The sequence below is a fragment of the Amphiura filiformis genome, chromosome 3 (assembly GCF_039555335.1).
Source record: "Amphiura filiformis chromosome 3, Afil_fr2py, whole genome shotgun sequence".
Taxonomy (NCBI): domain Eukaryota; kingdom Metazoa; phylum Echinodermata; class Ophiuroidea; order Amphilepidida; family Amphiuridae; genus Amphiura; species Amphiura filiformis.
The window spans coordinates 30,273,590-30,291,770 of record NC_092630.1 but is presented as its reverse complement, the minus strand read 5'-3'; the positions used below and the strand labels follow the sequence as shown (position 1 = coordinate 30,291,770).

The 18,181-nt window shown below is 35.5% G+C and overlaps 1 protein-coding gene across 1 annotated transcript in view; it reads right to left on the bottom strand.

The window, feature by feature from the left end:
- Positions 1–338: 338 nt before the first annotated feature.
- Positions 339–18,181, bottom strand: part of LOC140148340 (tubulin tyrosine ligase 3-like) — a 37,179-nt gene continuing 19,336 nt past the window's right edge. Inside the window, 9 exon segments of the mRNA XM_072170255.1 lie at positions 339–797; positions 1,485–1,559; positions 7,739–7,988; positions 9,109–9,321; positions 10,872–11,094; positions 12,543–12,586; positions 12,588–12,784; positions 13,515–13,663; positions 15,127–15,316. Of these exon segments, the coding sequence (XP_072026356.1) occupies positions 370–797; positions 1,485–1,559; positions 7,739–7,988; positions 9,109–9,321; positions 10,872–11,094; positions 12,543–12,586; positions 12,588–12,784; positions 13,515–13,663; positions 15,127–15,316 (1,769 nt within the window). The 3' untranslated portion in view covers positions 339–369.

Sequence of the window (18,181 nt, the reverse complement as noted above, 5' to 3'; positions counted from 1 at the left end):
TACCCATGATTTGCACATTGTAAATAAAATAAAAAATTTAACGAAAAAAATCTTCCTCGTTGTAATGATAGACATTATATTGTTGATAATACAACTTAAATTACAAGCACGCTCTTTATGGATTTTTTTTTCTTTTTAACAACTCATAGCACACAATCTACATACAATTTTTTTATCCTATACATACATGCTACTGCTAATGAAAGTAGTAGTACCATATTTATTACAAATTATTTCATCTACTTTGATGCCCAACGGCTAGCAGCATTGAACTTCTCCGTCTTAAGTGCTGGGCAATATTATACACAGGCAGTTGTGCCTTATACTTACACTACAGTACTCTACTACTATACTACTACTACTTTCATGTCATCTCCCAAGACTATTGGACACAGCATGCTTAAACGGTTCTGGCAGTATTTTGGAATCCACAGTTTCAAATATAATCGGATTTTTCCTTCGATTTCTATTCAAATTCGGTTTTACTTTGCCCTGCATGAATCCTGCTCGTCCAATCTTGTGCATGCCTTGTATCGGGTCGCGACCGTTAAGAGTCACTAACTCTCCTTTGCGATTACTTATAAACGTTCCGCTGCGAGGAATCGGTTCTTGCACTTTAAAACTTGGTATAAGAGGTTTACCAGGAGGTTGTATAAAAGGAGCTGGGACAATCAGGTTATCCTTGCGACACCGGCACTTGGCGTCGGCTTGATCGGGGGCGAGTTTGACCCCGGCTCCATTGCCGCATCGGCCGCAGGTGCGTCCCCAGGCTACATCTACAAGCGTGGTGCTCGATGCTGTAAGTGTGAAAGCAGGGAAGTGAGTGCGTGGTTAGATGCAGAATTATTTGGAAATGGTGCTTTTATATCATGCATTTACAGGTGAAAGTTGTAAATTTTTAATATGTAATTTATCACATTTACTTGAGGCAAAAATTTAAAAAAATAAAAATTTAATAAATAAAATAATAGAATCTATGAAATGAATTATTAACTATGCAGAGAATGATCAACAATGAACTTATTTTTAAATATAAAGACCTATGTTGCTTCCTTCAAAAGATTGTAATCAAGTAGTAAAATTTTGTGATTTGAAATCTTCCCTAATTTAACTACAATGTACTTATCTTTAACTTGCTGCTTGTATTTTTATTTTTTCTAATTAATGCCAGTGAAGTTCAACCCAATACTACTTTCAAAAATAGACTGTTGTGCTCTAAAAGTCTATATCCGACGCATGAAATTGTTTCCTTCATAAAACTTTAGTTATAATCATGCAAACAGACTTTAAACAAGATGCGTTTGAAAAAGGACAAAATTACACTGGTCTAAAAACACTAAAAAAATCCACATAAGCCTCATACAGGACTCTCATTCCATGTGCAGCATAATACAAACAATATTGTCCCTAGTGATTTTAAATTTCCTCCCAATCTATTGCACATTATTTGTACTACAAAAACATATTTGTTTAAAAAAACGTACTACTTTGGTGAGGCTGGCTATCTCCTTGTGAATCAGGCGTAATTGTTCCTGAATTCGACGGTTGTGGAGGCGACTCTGTTGATTGAAAGGCAGATGAAAATGATTTGTGAGGAGGATGAGCAGAAGAACGAGATGAGAAGAACACTGAGAAGAGACAGATAGAAAAGATGTGCAATGCTTTGTCAATAAGGCTGTCAGATATTATACACTATATATATGCCATTTCATTTTTCATTTATGATGTCCCAAGTGAAAATGCTTTATCTGTACATTAATTACATATCAGATACTGCCTTTTACTTTTGTTTTTTGAAACAGAATGTCTTCAAAGAAAAATGCAGTAATACAAGGCATAGTCCATATGATACACGATATATGTTTAAAGGGAATAACCGAGTCGGTGACGTCAATGCAAAATTCAGTGGTTGTACAGCATGAAATTGTGTACGTTGAATGAAAGCACTGGTGTAAAGAACCATACTGGTGTACAGACAGGCGGTGTGTAGATCATATGCATGCCAAACAATAATGATGACCTGCACATGTTGATGTCACCGACTCGTGGAAGGCAAATAGCCGTATGTACTGTATTACTATTTGGAGGCAGATATTTTGAATCGGTCTGCTCTGATGTAAAAAATACATAAATTTCCACTTTTTTTGCATCAATTTTGTGCAAAATTTGTTGATTCTATGCATTGAATATATTTGACAAAAATGTGATGAATCATATTTTTTGTACTGAATAAAATGACGCTTTGATGTTAACTCATGACAGCCTTATCAAGGTAGATTTGTTAGTATGTATAGTGTTAGTATTTGAAGCTGCTATACAAATGGAACACAACAACAGAAAGGTTAGTACACAAGTGTTACCCAAGTGTTAGTAATCAACTGTTAACAAGGCAAAGTATGTGTCATTTAGTTGTAACGGGGAAGGATATATATAATTATATATGTTCTTGCGGCAGGATGATTGATTTAAGTTGTGAATTCAACAGAAGTTTGTTTATGTGAGAAACTTCAACATCCAGACATAAATTTTGAAGTTACCAAACTTAAATCTAGTAATAGATCAAGCCTATTTGGAAATTTTTGACAATCTACATAAATAAAAGTCTTCAAACAGTTGAAGCCAAGTTTTATCAAAATTTTGTTTTGATGAATCCAAGTGTGTCAAAATATTGGTTCCAACACATAATAATGATAAGATTGGATGCTTTACGCCCAATATTTATTGGTCTCGCTATGAGTTTTAAAATATTGGAAATGACTATGTCTCGTCCAATGTTTTAAAACTCATAGCGAGACTAATAAATATGGGCTCAATCGATCAATTTTATATCAAAATTTTCATCCAATGACCCAAAATCCTAATTGACTGACTATAGTTTTTCTTTTCTTCTTGAGGAGGGTATCTAAGGGAGGATTTATTGCTCGCACCCTTTATATGGTTATGATGATGTTATTATGGCTATGTCCTTGTTTCAAACCCACCATTTGCAATGTGTAAGTGCATGGTGCTGTGAACTACACAGTGAATTACATACATTCCAGACATTCCTAGCTAGTAAGACTGTGCTTAACTTTAAACAACACGGTGAGATACAGGAATTGATGAGTACAGAATGCTTGATATAAACATGTATGCAAGTGCCATGTGTTGAGTAATTAATTATGTAACTGCAATGTTAGGTGATTCGCTGGGGAAGCACTTGAACAAAGGAGCTTATAGATTATGAAACTTTGGACAAAATGGCCGTTCCGAGGGGAAAAAGCATGGTCGTAGAAATTTGTGTTCCATGCGCATGCAGTGGGAAAAAATGCCCCCAAAAGACTTAGTTTTGTTCTTTCTGTCCAGAATTTACCAACAAATATTTTATTGCGGTGGGCACTCTGTTCTTCCTATCACCCCGATCCCTTCTTTTGCAGTACAGTGTTATCTGGTAGATATACATGTATCTTCTCTAGACCATAGAGTAAAATGTCAACTATATCACTAGTTCAAGGAAGAACCGGATGTTCATTGGTGGGGGAAATAGTCTGGGGAAAGATGTGTTCCATTCAGTAGATTATTCCACTTTTCCTTTGTTGTGACTGAAACATAAGCTATTTGTCAGTAGACACAGTATTTATCAGTACAAAGAGAAAGCATGAAAGTTTACTCACAAAAGAAAGTTTTAGTTACGGATGTGAAACCAACTGCCTGAAAAGATACCAAAACCTTGGCACTAAATTCAGTTTTTATGGAAATTATTCATGGACCATGTAAACATGAGACTTTCTTGGCTATGGTCATACAATAAAACATTATATAATGGAAAGATATAAACAGACTCAAAATTTTACATTCGTAGGAAGTTACAAGAGTCTGAGAAAAAGTTTTGAACTGATTTCAACTTCTCAATGGAAATGTTTTAAACCACTTCATTTACTTCAAGTGTGTCAAAATATTGGTTCCAACACATAATAATGATAAGATTGGATGCTTTACGCCCAATATTTATTGGTCTCGCTATGAGTTTTAAAATATTGGAAATGACTATGTCTCGTCCAATGTTTTAAAACTCATAGCGAGACCAATAAATATGGGCTCAATCGATCCAATTTTATATCAAAATTTTCATCCAATGACCCAAAATCCTAATTGACTGACTATAGTTTTTCTTTTCTTCTTGAGGAGGGTATCTAAGGGAGGATTTATTGCTCGCACCCTTTATATGGTTATGATGATGTTATTATGGCTATGTCCTTGTTTCAAACCCACCATTTGCAATGTGTAAGTGCATGGTGCTGTGAACTACACAGTGAATTACATACATTCCAGACATTCCTAGCTAGTAAGACTGTGCTTAACTTTAAACAACACGGTGAGATACAGGAATTGATGAGTACAGAATGCTTGATATAAACATGTATGCAAGTGCCATGTGTTGAGTAATTAATTATGTAACTGCAATGTTAGGTGATTCGCTGGGGAAGCACTTGAACAAAGGAGCTTATAGATTATGAAACTTTGGACAAAATGGCCGTTCCGAGGGGAAAAAGCATGGTCGTAGAAATTTGTGTTCCATGCGCATGCAGTGGAAAAAAATGCCCCCAAAAGACTTAGTTTTGTTCTTTCTGTCCAGAATTTACCAACAAATATTTTATTGCGGTGGGCACTCTGTTCTTCCTATCACCCCGATCCCTTCTTTTGCAGTACAGTGTTATCTGGTAGATATACATGTATCTTCTCTAGACCATAGAGTAAAATGTCAACTATATCACTAGTTCAAGGAAGAACCGGATGTTCATTGGTGGGGGAAATAGTCTGGGGAAAGATGTGTTCCATTCAGTAGATTATTCCACTTTTCCTTTGTTGTGACTGAAACATAAGCTATTTGTCAGTAGACACAGTATTTATCAGTACAAAGAGAAAGCATGAAAGTTTACTCACAAAAGAAAGTTTTAGTTACGGATGTGAAACCAACTGCCTGAAAAGATACCAAAACCTTGGCACTAAATTCAGTTTTTATGGAAATTATTCATGGACCATGTAAACATGAGACTTTCTTGGCTATGGTCATACAATAAAACATTATATAATGGAAAGATATAAACAGACTCAAAATTTTACATTCGTAGGAAGTTACAAGAGTCTGAGAAAAAGTTTTGAACTGATTTCAACTTCTCAATGGAAATGTTTTAAACCACTTCATTTATGTTTATTGCCATATCCAGGCAGTTAATTTCACATCCAACAAGGCCAATACCTTGGTTACCATGACAACAATACCTAGCCCTGATAGATTAGGTCTTTCTTTCCCTTTTAATCAAATCTAGAAAGATCTTGTTCCTGTGGCCTCTAGAGAAATGCATTGATCAGAGAACTACCTTTTGCACCGGGGTAGAAGCTCTTGGATCAAGACGGTTTCAGTGGGCTCAGTAACTTGATAGATTTTGATAATAAGAAAACAAAAGACCCTATCTAAGTGGCATAATTACACCAGAAGACATACAGATGATAATTACCTGCACTGCATTCATTGAAGCTTCAAATATGAAGCAAAGCAGTGATCAATTATAGATTGATCAAATCAGAAATGATTTGGAAAAAAAAGTCAACAAATCTATATTAGTTGAAGAGATCAAACTACATCAAACTCTATGTTACATATCGAGTGCATGAAGGTATCTGCCATCCAGAGAGTCCTTCTAAAACTTTTACACAATGTTGAACTTTTCTTTAAATAATTGCCAAGAATATTCCTTTCAACTGCAAACTGAAATCTTTCAGGTCATGATATTTAATTCCCTTACAAAACAACTTTATTATCATAACATATAAAACAATGCAAAAAATGTTGATAGAGTATTTATAAACACAAAAAAGTTTATATTAAATAATTTGAAAGCAATCTATGTACATAAAAAGTTTATATTAAATAATTTGAAGCCAATCTATGTACATATGCGGCAAGTGTTGATCATCATTTTATATTATATATAATTAATTTCAAAGAATAAAATATTTCACAAAATTTAGTAAAAATGCAATTAAAATATATACAAATAATAAAAATACAAAATATATATTGCGTATAACTTCTTTAATGACCAGAAGTTGTTAAAAGAAAGCAGTAATGAACTATGTTGAAAATTTCATGGTATTTTATAGTGGTGTATAAAATAAATTTGAACTTAAAGGCAAAAAAAAGTCTTTTTAAAATTTCAGATAATTCTATAATCCAGACAATGTATGCGTATTTATTACGGGCCGAAATCAAAACTGGACCGGTGGTCGACCGCTGTTTCCGGGAGGTTCCTTCTGGTTGCTATTGTTCTAAACAATGGAAACCGGATGGACCCGGTGGTTGACCACAGGTCAAGTTTTGATTTCATCCCTAAGAGTATATTCACTGCCTAGTAAGTTTATGGAAGAACATGTTCATTATTACTTTTCTAACAACTTAAGGACCGTCAATATGATTGCATTGTAAATGCTAACACTAAAAATTTTACATTATGAAGCTCATACAAGTAGCCTCATATTGGGACCAATTTTAGATTAGACCTATTAAATAATCAGGAAGCCTTCTTAGATGTAAGCCTCATTCATGATATTTCAAATAACAGACCATTTTTCCTATATTACATCATGGACTTTTCCAGGGAGCCTTGAAAAACTATGCAGCAGTAATTGATAACAATCATAAAGAATCCACCTTTTTTGTAATTGACCACTTTGTTGCTGTTGGCGGTGTTTGGCTCTGCTAACTTCAATTAGGCCGTTGGCGGCATTTGGCTCTGCTAACTTCAATTAGGCCGGATTTAGCAAAGTGGAAAAATGAAAGTAAGGCCAAAGATGTACCAAGTCTCAGCTAGATAGTCCTTAGTTACTTGGCAAATTAACTTTGCAGTAATTGGGGGTATGTAATTTACATCTTTGGCATCACTTTTAGTTTTCTGCTCCGCTAACTCCGGCCTAATTGGAGTTAGCAGAGCAAAACGATGTCAATGACAGCGAAGTGGTCAATTACGAAAAAGGTGGAATAAGTCTATTATAATACAGGTGACCCCATGGAAATGCGCAGGATGTGATATTGAGAATTAAGTCTGTATGTCTGATATAGCTACATCATACATGATGTGCTATTACAATAATACATGCTGGGCAAATCACAAGAGAGCCCATCATGCACTAGAGTACACCGATATCCCATTAGGACCATACACATATAAACAATTATCTTGTTTTCTGTGCTGATGATGTAACTTTAACTTAGGGTTTTTCACTGGTTTATATTTGGCATTTGAATTGCTACCAAATCCCATCTCTGGCTGTGACTGAGATAGATGCTGTTGCTGTAGTTTGTGTTTGCTCTGGAATGAGGGGTTACTAGGTACCCCCGGTACCCCCATACTTATCCCTATATGATACGACCCTATGGTTGGGATCTCTGCATAAACCGGAGGTGGTTGCTGCAGATGCGTCTGAGATTTACTGAAGTATCGTGAGGCTTTAAGGGTCTTAGTTTGCGGTAGCGCATTTTTCACTACCGCATTCCTGTTCTGTTTCTTAGTCTTTTTCTCATCCCCATCCCCCGTTTTATCCAAATATTGATCGGACGACTCAACATTAATTGGTTTGGGTATTAGTTCCTGTCGGACCCGTTCCCCATCTTGGCTAAGCTTTGGCAATCGAAAACGTTTCCCATGCCCCTTCCTTTTCTTTTTGTGTTTCACCCCACCCGCCTTCCCAGTTTCTGTACCTGCAAGTTTCTTCTTCATTTCTTCCAGGTTGGTAGCTCTTGCAAGGGTTGGGTCATCTGACATAGCAAGAGCTTTCTCCGTCTTGGATACAGTTGTTCTACTGCGTGTTGGTTCACTACACTTTCTAGGGGATAGTTTTGGTGCGTTGACAAGATTTGGTGAGCTCTTCATACGGTTGAGAGGTCTGCGTACTGCGGCACCTTCTACTGACAATGCTTGGCCTACATACTGAGGCTGGGCTACGCTAATCTGAAAGAAACAAATTATAACAATCCATTGTAAGGTATGTGCACAGATTTTTTTAAATTTATTCTCATTTTATTCAGATATGTGACCAGCTACAACAAAACCTGGAACAAGATACAGTCAGATATTTTAGTTATAGGCTTTTAAAGATGACATTCCCATAAAAAAAAATCAAATTTTGGAATTCTTAATTTCATGGTATTTGACTGTGGAACTAAGTGGATTTTCAAATCCTTGAAAGTACTTAGTTATTCAACAGAGGTTTATTTAAACAATAAATAACAGTTGAACTATGATATTCCCTATTCAATCCCGTGTAAGGGCTCATATTGAAATTCCCTTACACAGGAAGGTGTGCGCCATCTTGCAGCTTTCCTGTGCTAGCCTTCTTTTGTTAAAATCCTGGGCAGGGTGTATCACTTATGCATATAATCCATCCGTTTGATGACCGAGCTTTCCTGAGGTGCGCGCTTAGCGAGGGGAATCCTGCCTTCTTTCTGTGTGAAAACGTGGTAGGGTATTTCAATATGAGCCCTAAGGCAGGAAACTAATTATCTAACAAAATTATCTATATCTTGAAAAGTATTGATGCTATTTATATAATTTTGGTATCATTTTAAAGATTATTGTCTAGTGCTTACATTTTTATTCAACTCATGAAATGTCAAAAATGTGACTTGTTCCTGGTTTTGTCAGCAGATCACACATATGTTATTTTAATCAACTAAAACTATTTAGGGGGGGGGTGTTATGAAATGTATGGAAATCCCCTAGTTTATAGTTTATTTTTGTTGATTTTCAAACATTTACAACTTTTGCTGTTAAAGTGTGCAATTTGATTATAATCCTCCCAAAACATGCTATTTGTTGCTAAAATGTATCTGTTTTGAAATTTTACCCATCAATTGGACCCTGCAAAGGTGTATGGCTACAAATGATTTTTTAATGATTCTCTACACCACCGAGATCTACACCAATTTTTTACTTAAACAAAATGAACTTCATCATCGTATCAGGCTATATAAACCACCAAAATATACAAAATCTTTTGGACATTCGGAAATTTGATGCATGAAATTTCATCTTGTTCTTTTTCAGATAAAAACAAAAAGCTCTCTCTTACCTGCTTAAAGGCCAACTCAAAGTCGCCTGTGTCACAATTTTTATCGTATTTCCTATCTAAAACTACTTTCATGGTGTCCTCTATGACATCATAGCACATCTTTTCTGTTACGTCAGAAGTGGCGCCCATTGCTGGACTGGAATTGATTTCTATTAGCCATGGGTGGAAGTCTTCTGTCAACATGAAATCGGCACCATACAGCTCAAAACAGCCCTGAAAGAGGCAAAAATGTGAATTATAATGAAAAAAAAATTTTTGACACTATTGTTATGTGTCATCTAATAAAATGTACTGCGAACGTCTCTAATTTATTTTATTATGAAATGGGCTATTCCATATAAAATCCACAATACTCCTGTGGAAGATTTTGGAAATATCTGCCACAGAGGGAGTATGAATTTCAAATGGAATGAGCACACTAGGCAGCTCCTTTTGAATTTCATACACTATCTAAGAGAAGATTCAACCTGAATCTTCCACAGAGGGAGAGTGTATGAAATTCAAATGGAGCTGCTAATGTGTTAGTTCCATTTGAAATTCATACTCCTCTGTGGAGAAAATTTTCAAAATCTTCCACAGGGGTAATGTGGATTTTAAATGGAATAGTCCAATACATATAGCTTGGAAGTTTGAAAGGACAGTTTGAAATAAGACAGGGCTATTTTAGGAGCAGCAAGTTGGTTCAGATCTCTAGCACTGATGAAAGAAAATGATCTATTTTCTTCATTTGAAAATTCAAAGTTAAACCTTCCATATTTCAGTGGCACACTGAAGGATCCCAGAACAACCATCTTTGATACTAGGTAAGGTCAGCAGTTCAATCACAGGAGTCCAAATCGTAACAACAATACACACATGCAGCTGCTGAGACAAATAAAATTCTGAAACAAAGTTTGTATTTTCCTAAAACAGAAAAAATACAAATCTCCTCTGTTAACCAAGGAATGCCAAGACTTTAGAGCAACTGCTGTGAGATTGGAATTAAGGCTTATAGGGTTAGGATCAGGTAGGGGTTAGGGTTAGGTTTCAAGGAGTGGGGAATACATTTGGCATGGTAACCACTATTCTGAAGTTCCTAGGCAGCTCCTTTTGAATTTCATACACTATCTAAGAGAAGATTCAACCTGAATCTTCCACAGAGGGAGAGTGTATGAAATTCAAATGGAGCTGCTAATGTGTTAGTTCCATTTGAAATTCATACTCCCTCTGTGGAGAAAATTTTCAAAATCTTCCACAGGGGTAATGTGGATTTTAAATGGAATAGTCCAATACATATAGCTTGGAAGTTTGAAAGGACAGTTTGAAATAAGACAGGGCTATTTTAGGAGCAGCAAGTTGGTTCAGATCTCTAGCACTGATGAAAGAAAATGATCTATTTTCTTCATTTGAAAATTCAAAGTTAAACCTTCCATATTTCAGTGGCACACTGAAGGATCCCAGAACAACCATCTTTGATACTAGGTAAGGTCAGCAGTTCAATCACAGGAGTCCAAATCGTAACAACAATACACACATGCAGCTGCTGAGACAAATAAAATTCTGAAACAAAGTTTGTATTTTCCTAAAAACAGAAAAAAATACAAATCTCCCTCTGTTAACCAAGGAATGCCAAGACTTTAGAGCAACTGCTGTGAGATTGGAATTAAGGCTTATAGGGTTAGGATCAGGTAGGGGTTAGGGTTAGGTTTCAAGGAGTGGGGAATACATTTGGCATGGTAACCACTATTCTGAAGTTCCTCCTTAAAGGAAGAACCCTTACTAACCTTTCTTGGTTCCAAGACATCTTGACAGCTTTCCATAGCCGCTATGACAGCATTCTTCATGCCAGGATAGACCACATCTTGCCACACATTGCCACAACCTCTCTTCTGGAGGTATTCCTCAAAGTCTGCATTGGTCCACATGTTGTCGTCAGGAAGCATGCGTGATCTTGTGGGACAGTTACTGTAATATTTCTGGATGGATTGGTTCGAGAGATGTATGGCTCTGTACGACAAAGGAAGGTATAATTTTAAACCACGTAACACAAAAAAAAGGGGTTTGTCTCACGTCTCCCCATGCGCATTGGATTTTTGGTGATGAAAACGTTCAAAAATAAAATTTTATTTCACAATTTTTATTTTATTTTCAAAAAATGAAGACAAATTGCCATTGGCAAAACATAATGGGCTAAAACCGGTGAGTTTTCAAAGGGGTAACCCCCCTGAATACCTGATTTATTGATAAAATTAAAAAACGCATACCGCATTGGATTTGTAATCATTCGGAGGACATGAGACAAACCTTTTTTTTTTTGCCTAATAACAGGTACTACGTGTGACATGGTGTGTGTTTATATAGAACTTGTTGCACAATAATTTCTTAAACAAGAGTCAACTTTGTAATAAAACTAGATACATGTGTTAAAGGCTTCATCAATCTTTTGCAGGACTTTTAATTTATGACAACAGAGGTTCTGTTGCATATTATCATCTCTCAGTGGGTCAGCATTATTGCATCTGCATTGCATTACTAGCTTCATCTTAGATATTGGGCTAAAATGATTGTTATATGTGACACGATCAAAGGGAAATGAGTCGGATGTCGCTAATATTGATTTTGAGATATTGGCAAAGACTGTGTTAAAATTCTTTTGTTTAATATTTCAGTGATTGATAAATTGATGTAACTTCGCAAAGAAAGTCGTATCAACATGGGGTTTTCAATTTCTGGAAACTCTAAACATCCTCTTTAGAAATGTATGTAAAACTCATTTTCCACCAGGGTCTACATGTGACTCATTCCCCTTGATCATGTCACATATGTGACCAGATCTGATCCAATCAGGCTCAAGTCAGCAATAATGACATGGAGATATAGGCAAAAACATAAGAAAAAAACAATAAAAAACATACGAAAATGGACATATAAAAGGTTCATAACTTTGCATTCAAGTATTCAAGAGACCTTGGGATTCAACATCAGTAAGTGTAGGTACTGTGCAAGTTAGAAATGGTTGCAACTCATTTTTCAACAATTCCGACTTTGGTCCGAGTGAATCAGATCAGGTCACATACAGAGTTTAGGATAAGAAGGCCCTACATGTAATAGCTGCCATGTGTTATATTTCTAGATTGTGTACAATTATAGAATGCAGAATTTGTCCAATAACTACAGGGCAGCTATTGCATGTATGGTGAGGGAGGCCCTTCTTGCACTAACCCCTCGATATTAACCCCCTGAGCACTACCTGCCGATCAAACATTGCCACTGATTGGTCAATTACATGATATCTTCACTTTAATCACCAATCAGAATGGAGCTTAATTCATCCCAATTTTTTTGGTGTGGTGAAATAATTCTAACAATATTGCTGATTGGTCCAATTCATAATGAAAGCTTCTTTTTGGCCAATCGGCAGGTAGTTCTCATGGGGTTAAGATTTTTATACTTACGAATCAAACTTGTCTAAGGAAAATATCTGACCACAGAAACGCAGAATAGGAAGATTTATAGAACCACACTGTTAATGGATTCCAATCAGTGACAAGGAACCACTGACGAATGTCAAATTTGGTATCGTAAATCAACAGAGGGCGCTCGATATATTTCTGTACAACCCATTTGCCTTCTTTTTGGACGAGGGCAGAGCCAACTAGCTTCACTATTTCCTCTAGTTTGTTCATACATGTAATTCCTAGAAAAGAAAAAGAAAGAAGTAATTAGTTTTAGTACAAAGACTCCACTCTCGACACCAACCATCATATAAGAACCAAAAATATGTGGTTGGCCTTAAGTATCATGCTACTTGCATCATCTCCCACTATTGCATAACATGGTCAATCTGAGGCTATTGACGGACTTGTTGATACTACGCTTTATTCTGTGCAGTACATGTTTTGTTATAGAGGGCCATACTACAGGTTGTATGCATTGTAATGTACAAAAAGTAGCCTGGGTTTGGAAAAGTAACCTCAGATCGTGCATTGTCTACACTATTGTATCAATCAGATTTCGAAATGAATACATTTTGCAAACTTATTCTTATTAAAGGAGTTAGTTTCATGATCCTAGCATCCTCTTTTTAAGACATTTTTCAGTAGCTATCCACGAAAAAAGTATATTCCCAAAATTTCAGTTGATTTTGCGTTTGCGAGTTATGCATGATTATGTGCATTACACTGCTCCATAGACAATCTGTTGTAATTTCGTTCTGGCGTACCAAAACGTAATTCAAATTTCACGATATTTTTGATAAACGAATTAATCTGCTAAAAATGTTTTGTACATAAACATTATGTAGCCAGAGGTTTCCAGTGGTATAAAGATCTCAACTTTTTTTGAGAAAAGTGTGGGGGGGGGGGGATGATGCTGTTGATCACAAAATGCCCTTTCAAATGAAACTAGTTAAAATAAACATGTCATACCTCTGCCCCTTGATTTAGCACCAGGTTTCACAATCCAAATGTTGCGCAAACCTTCCATATCTACTTGTAGTTTAGATGCTCGCAACCTATTTAATATACTACTGCACTGGCCTATGTAATCGGCCGAGCCTTGTATGATGCCTCCATCACTGAAACATGAACAAATAGCATAAATTAGTGGATTACAAACAATTTAGCATCTCAATGGATTCCATAATGGAGCCACACATTTTTTGATATAAATATTAAAGTCTACAGTACATAATGTATCTTCATAAGTAAATGACATCCTAGATCTGACCTTGATGGCTTCTCATTAGTTGTTTTTATTTTCAATTTTTCATTGCTATATTTACCAAGTAAAATGTTTAATTCAAGTTTTGTTCTTTAAAGCAATAATGTGTGATTTGCATAAAGAATAGATTCTTATTTAAATGTTTGTTTTTACTGATCACATTATCCCCTTTTAATTTCGAGCCAAACAAATTAGGTATAATGAAGAAAATTGCAATTCATTCCAACGCCTACAATGTGTGTACTACGCTCGCCGATCGTATTACATGTAACTGCACGGAGCATCGTGCTCGACGTGTGTACATACAAGCTGCAGACATCCACGGTACATGTTAGCAAGTACTCGATCGTTGAACTCTGAATAAAACCGGGTCGACCAAAAAAAAAAAAAAAAAGTTAAATTTTACTGTTATTAAAGCACGTCAGGCTTAGTCTTTTACGTGGTATTTTAGTATACCACTGGGCATTATAATTATGCAAAAAGTAGAAATCCGAGTAAAATTGAGGGCGTCGCTGTCAAGCAAATCACACATTATGGCTTTAACTGTGCCAATCAAACTTTGTTTAGAATCTCAATCAATGCAAGCAAAACTTTGAATTCTCAAACTTTGCCAGGCATGAAATCAGGCACAAGATGGTGCACAGATTTTTAAAACAATTACTAGAATCTAAACATGGGGAGTGCTAGTCTCTGAAGTCTATCTGGGGTTTAGGAAAGAGTAGACTATTGGGCATTGAAGTGGTCAAAATTGGGGGTCCTTGATCCTCAGAACCCAACTTAGGGCCAAACTTGTGAAAACAAAATCAAATAACTTTTACATGGAACTTGTACTCAAAAAGTTTATGACTGTGAAGAAGTTTTAAATTTTCAACATTATGTCTCTTGTACCATACACATTGCAGGGATTCCCACCCATTAAAACATAGCCCAAATTCTTAAAAGTCATATCAATCATGGCACCCCATGTCACAATTGTTTAATGTTTCCCATTTAATTCCTGGATCTTCTTGCAACCCCAGGTTTTGAATTTGTGATCCTTTCTGTGGTTGTAACCCACTAAGTTGGGAACCCCTAGTAGTAGTATATTGGGCTAAGCCATTTATTATTATTTATTATTTTTTATTATTTAACATCCGTATGGCCCTATGTAAGACATGACCTTTATCTCCTATGCAGAGGGTGACTTTCAAATGGGATTACTTGAATGGGTGACTCCATTTGAAATCCACACACCCTGTGTGGGAGATTAAGGTCAAGTCTTCCATTGAGGGTGTATGGATTTCAACTGGAATAGCCCCATTACCAAGTTTGACTTACTGTATGAGTTGATAGTATTCTCTAATGAACTGATTCCATTCATCTTCTGACATTACCGGTGGTGAGTCTAACGGCCAATCTATATCCTCATGGTCTAATATACTAAAGTAATAATCTATAACTTTGATAGCTCTTTCTATTAGTGATGTTGCTAAAATGGTTTTGTTCTTCTTGGCTTTCAAAGCCTTTCCTGTAAAATGCAAAATTAAAAAAAAGTTTGTTAAAATCTGTTGGGGAGAGTAACAAATAATTTTTAGTGGTAAAATTTAATGATAGCTTCTTACATCAATTCTTGATGATAGCTTCTTACATTAATGTTGTATCATAATTTAGACAGGGGAGCCAGCTTGATATTCAGTGCAGAACTTCAAAATTTTAGGGTAGGTCAATGGGAGGACATTATCGTCAGTAAAATAATTGACCAGAATATAAAACTACAAACATACTGAGTGAAAATGATGCACACATTTTTTGATCTTTGACAACTGACCTCTGATACATTCATGTGTAATTTCAAAACTGGTATAGACATTGAGAGTTGTGATTTCTCCATTAACGGCCGCTAATGCGAATATGCAAAATCTTTTAAACATCGGTCTTACATAATTATAGATTGACAGGTTTGCATATTTGTGTGCTATGTGAAGTTATGGCAAATCGTAACCTTTTAAAAGACCTAATTTTTGTAGGTGTTTTGGGGGAAATGTATATCTTCAATACAAAAGGCCAAAAGTTTCATATGATGGACAGCTTTTCCTCCCAGCTACATACACTTTTAAGTATATATCATTAGATTTATAAAGTTTAGAGGACTGTTAAATATCAGAAATATTAAGAGGAACTATCTGTTATTTTTGAGAATATAATTGCCACGGTCAAAAATAGATTTTCTTTATACTTTCATATTTGATGGACCTTGACTTCAAACTAACACACATGGGATAAATTTCGGAAAAATATCCCCGTTGCCATGGTAACAGGCAAATTTCAATTTTAGGCCTATTTTTACAATTTTGCATTTTCAGCAGTCAAATTGTCAAGTTTTGAAGCCAGTGTTACTAATATACACATTATAAATATGATTTTTTCTTTATAAGGTATGAATAGGTCAAACCTTAGATGCCGCAATGAAAGTATAAAAATAATCACCAGATGTCAGGGTGGGTTATACCATTTATTTGAAATAGGGGTGTTTTCAATTTTTCAAAGTATGAAAATATACCAACTTTGTATAGCTCATAAACCATATGGTAGTGTTCCGATTTCAACATCGACCACAGCATGTTGAGATGATACATTGGTCTTATGAAAAAGTTACATTTGAGCTTGGGGAAAACACATCTGTATATACAGTGTTGCCAGACATTTTCCTATTTTTCAAATTCAACACAAATCTCACCTTAAGTTAAATGATGTGAAAATGAAACATCATCCTTTCAAGGAACATTTATTAGAAAGAGAGTTTTATTCATATCAAATTTGATCAGTTATAATGGTCAGTGTTGTTCTAAGCCACATGGGTGTTGCCATAATTGGGGTTTAATTGTGATTTGTGGATATTTTCAACTTTTTACAAGTCATAAAAATACCAAAATGCATTTCTATAATAAAGAAAGAAACATCGACCTCGTCATGTTGAGATGATATATTGGCCTTATGAAAAAGTTATTTTGATCTGGGGGCGGGGTAAGACATCAGTTTATACAGTGTTGCCAGATAAACCACATGGGTGTTGCCATAATTGGGGTTACTTTAATTGTGAGGTGTGGATATTTTCAACTTTTTACAAGTCATAAAAATACCAACTTGCATTTCTATAATAAAGAAAGAAACATCGACCTCGTCATGTTGAGATAATACATTGGCCTTATGAAAATGTTATTTTGATTTGGGGGTGGGGGGTAAAACATCAGTTTATACAGTGTTGCCAGATATTTTCCTATTTTTTCAAATTCAACACAAGTCTCGCCCTAAGTTAAAAGATATGAAAATGAAAATTCACCTTCATACGGAACATATCTTTTTAGAAAGAAAGTTAATTTCATATTCAATTTGATCATCTGGGATGGTCAGTGTTATTTCTAAGCCATATGGGTGTTGCCATAGCTGGCATTTAATATGACAATTTAGATATTTCCAGCTTTTTACAAGTCTTAAAAATAGTACACATCCTTAAAATTATTGTGGAATGAACGCATAATATTAAGGTTAAAAATTACCCTAAGAACACTTAGTATGTGAATTTAAATTTGAGTTCGGAAAATATTTCCTTCTATACAGTATTGCCAGTTATTATCACATATATTCAAAATTCAATGTATGTCTCACTTTAGGATTTATATTGTTTAAATCGCTGCCATGAATAAACCACATAGATGATGCCACTATAAATTGAGTTAATAGTGAAATGTGGATACATTTTCAATTTTAAAATGGCACCTTATTAAAGTTACATCTATAGTATTTCAATTTTTCACAAAAAACACCCAAAAAGCACACACATTTGTCCTAATTTGGCGCTTTTATGGGCACTTTTGCCTTAATGCACCCAATTTGGTGTATTGTCTCCACTGCAAACCCACCAATCGACATACCAAAATTGCTAAGGTACCCCCAAAACCGTGGCACATCCCTGTATACCTTTAACCAGGGAGAACCCCCTCCGGCGTCATGTCATAGGTATACTGTGCCCAGTAGACCTCTTTTTCTACTTGAAACGGGTATTTCCTCAGACAACTTTTATCAACATTTGGTGATTTTTTATTTTGCTTTAACCCTGCAAGTATCTGCAAAAGTGTTCATATAAATCTCCTTCAGTCTTGAAAGCTTAATTTTAGTTGCTTCCTTTTTACAAGCTCATACAAATTCATGTCATCAATGATGAGCAGGGGATGCTTGAATGACAGAGAATTAGCAACAATATCATGCAACATTTCAATGGTCATTTCTTCTTCATACTTTCGACTCTCCTCAAGTGAGCTCCTCTCGGGAAAGGTAACTGGACATTAATTTGTCTGGCTGTGAAAAGGTTCTGTGCGTTATTGTCTTTGACTAC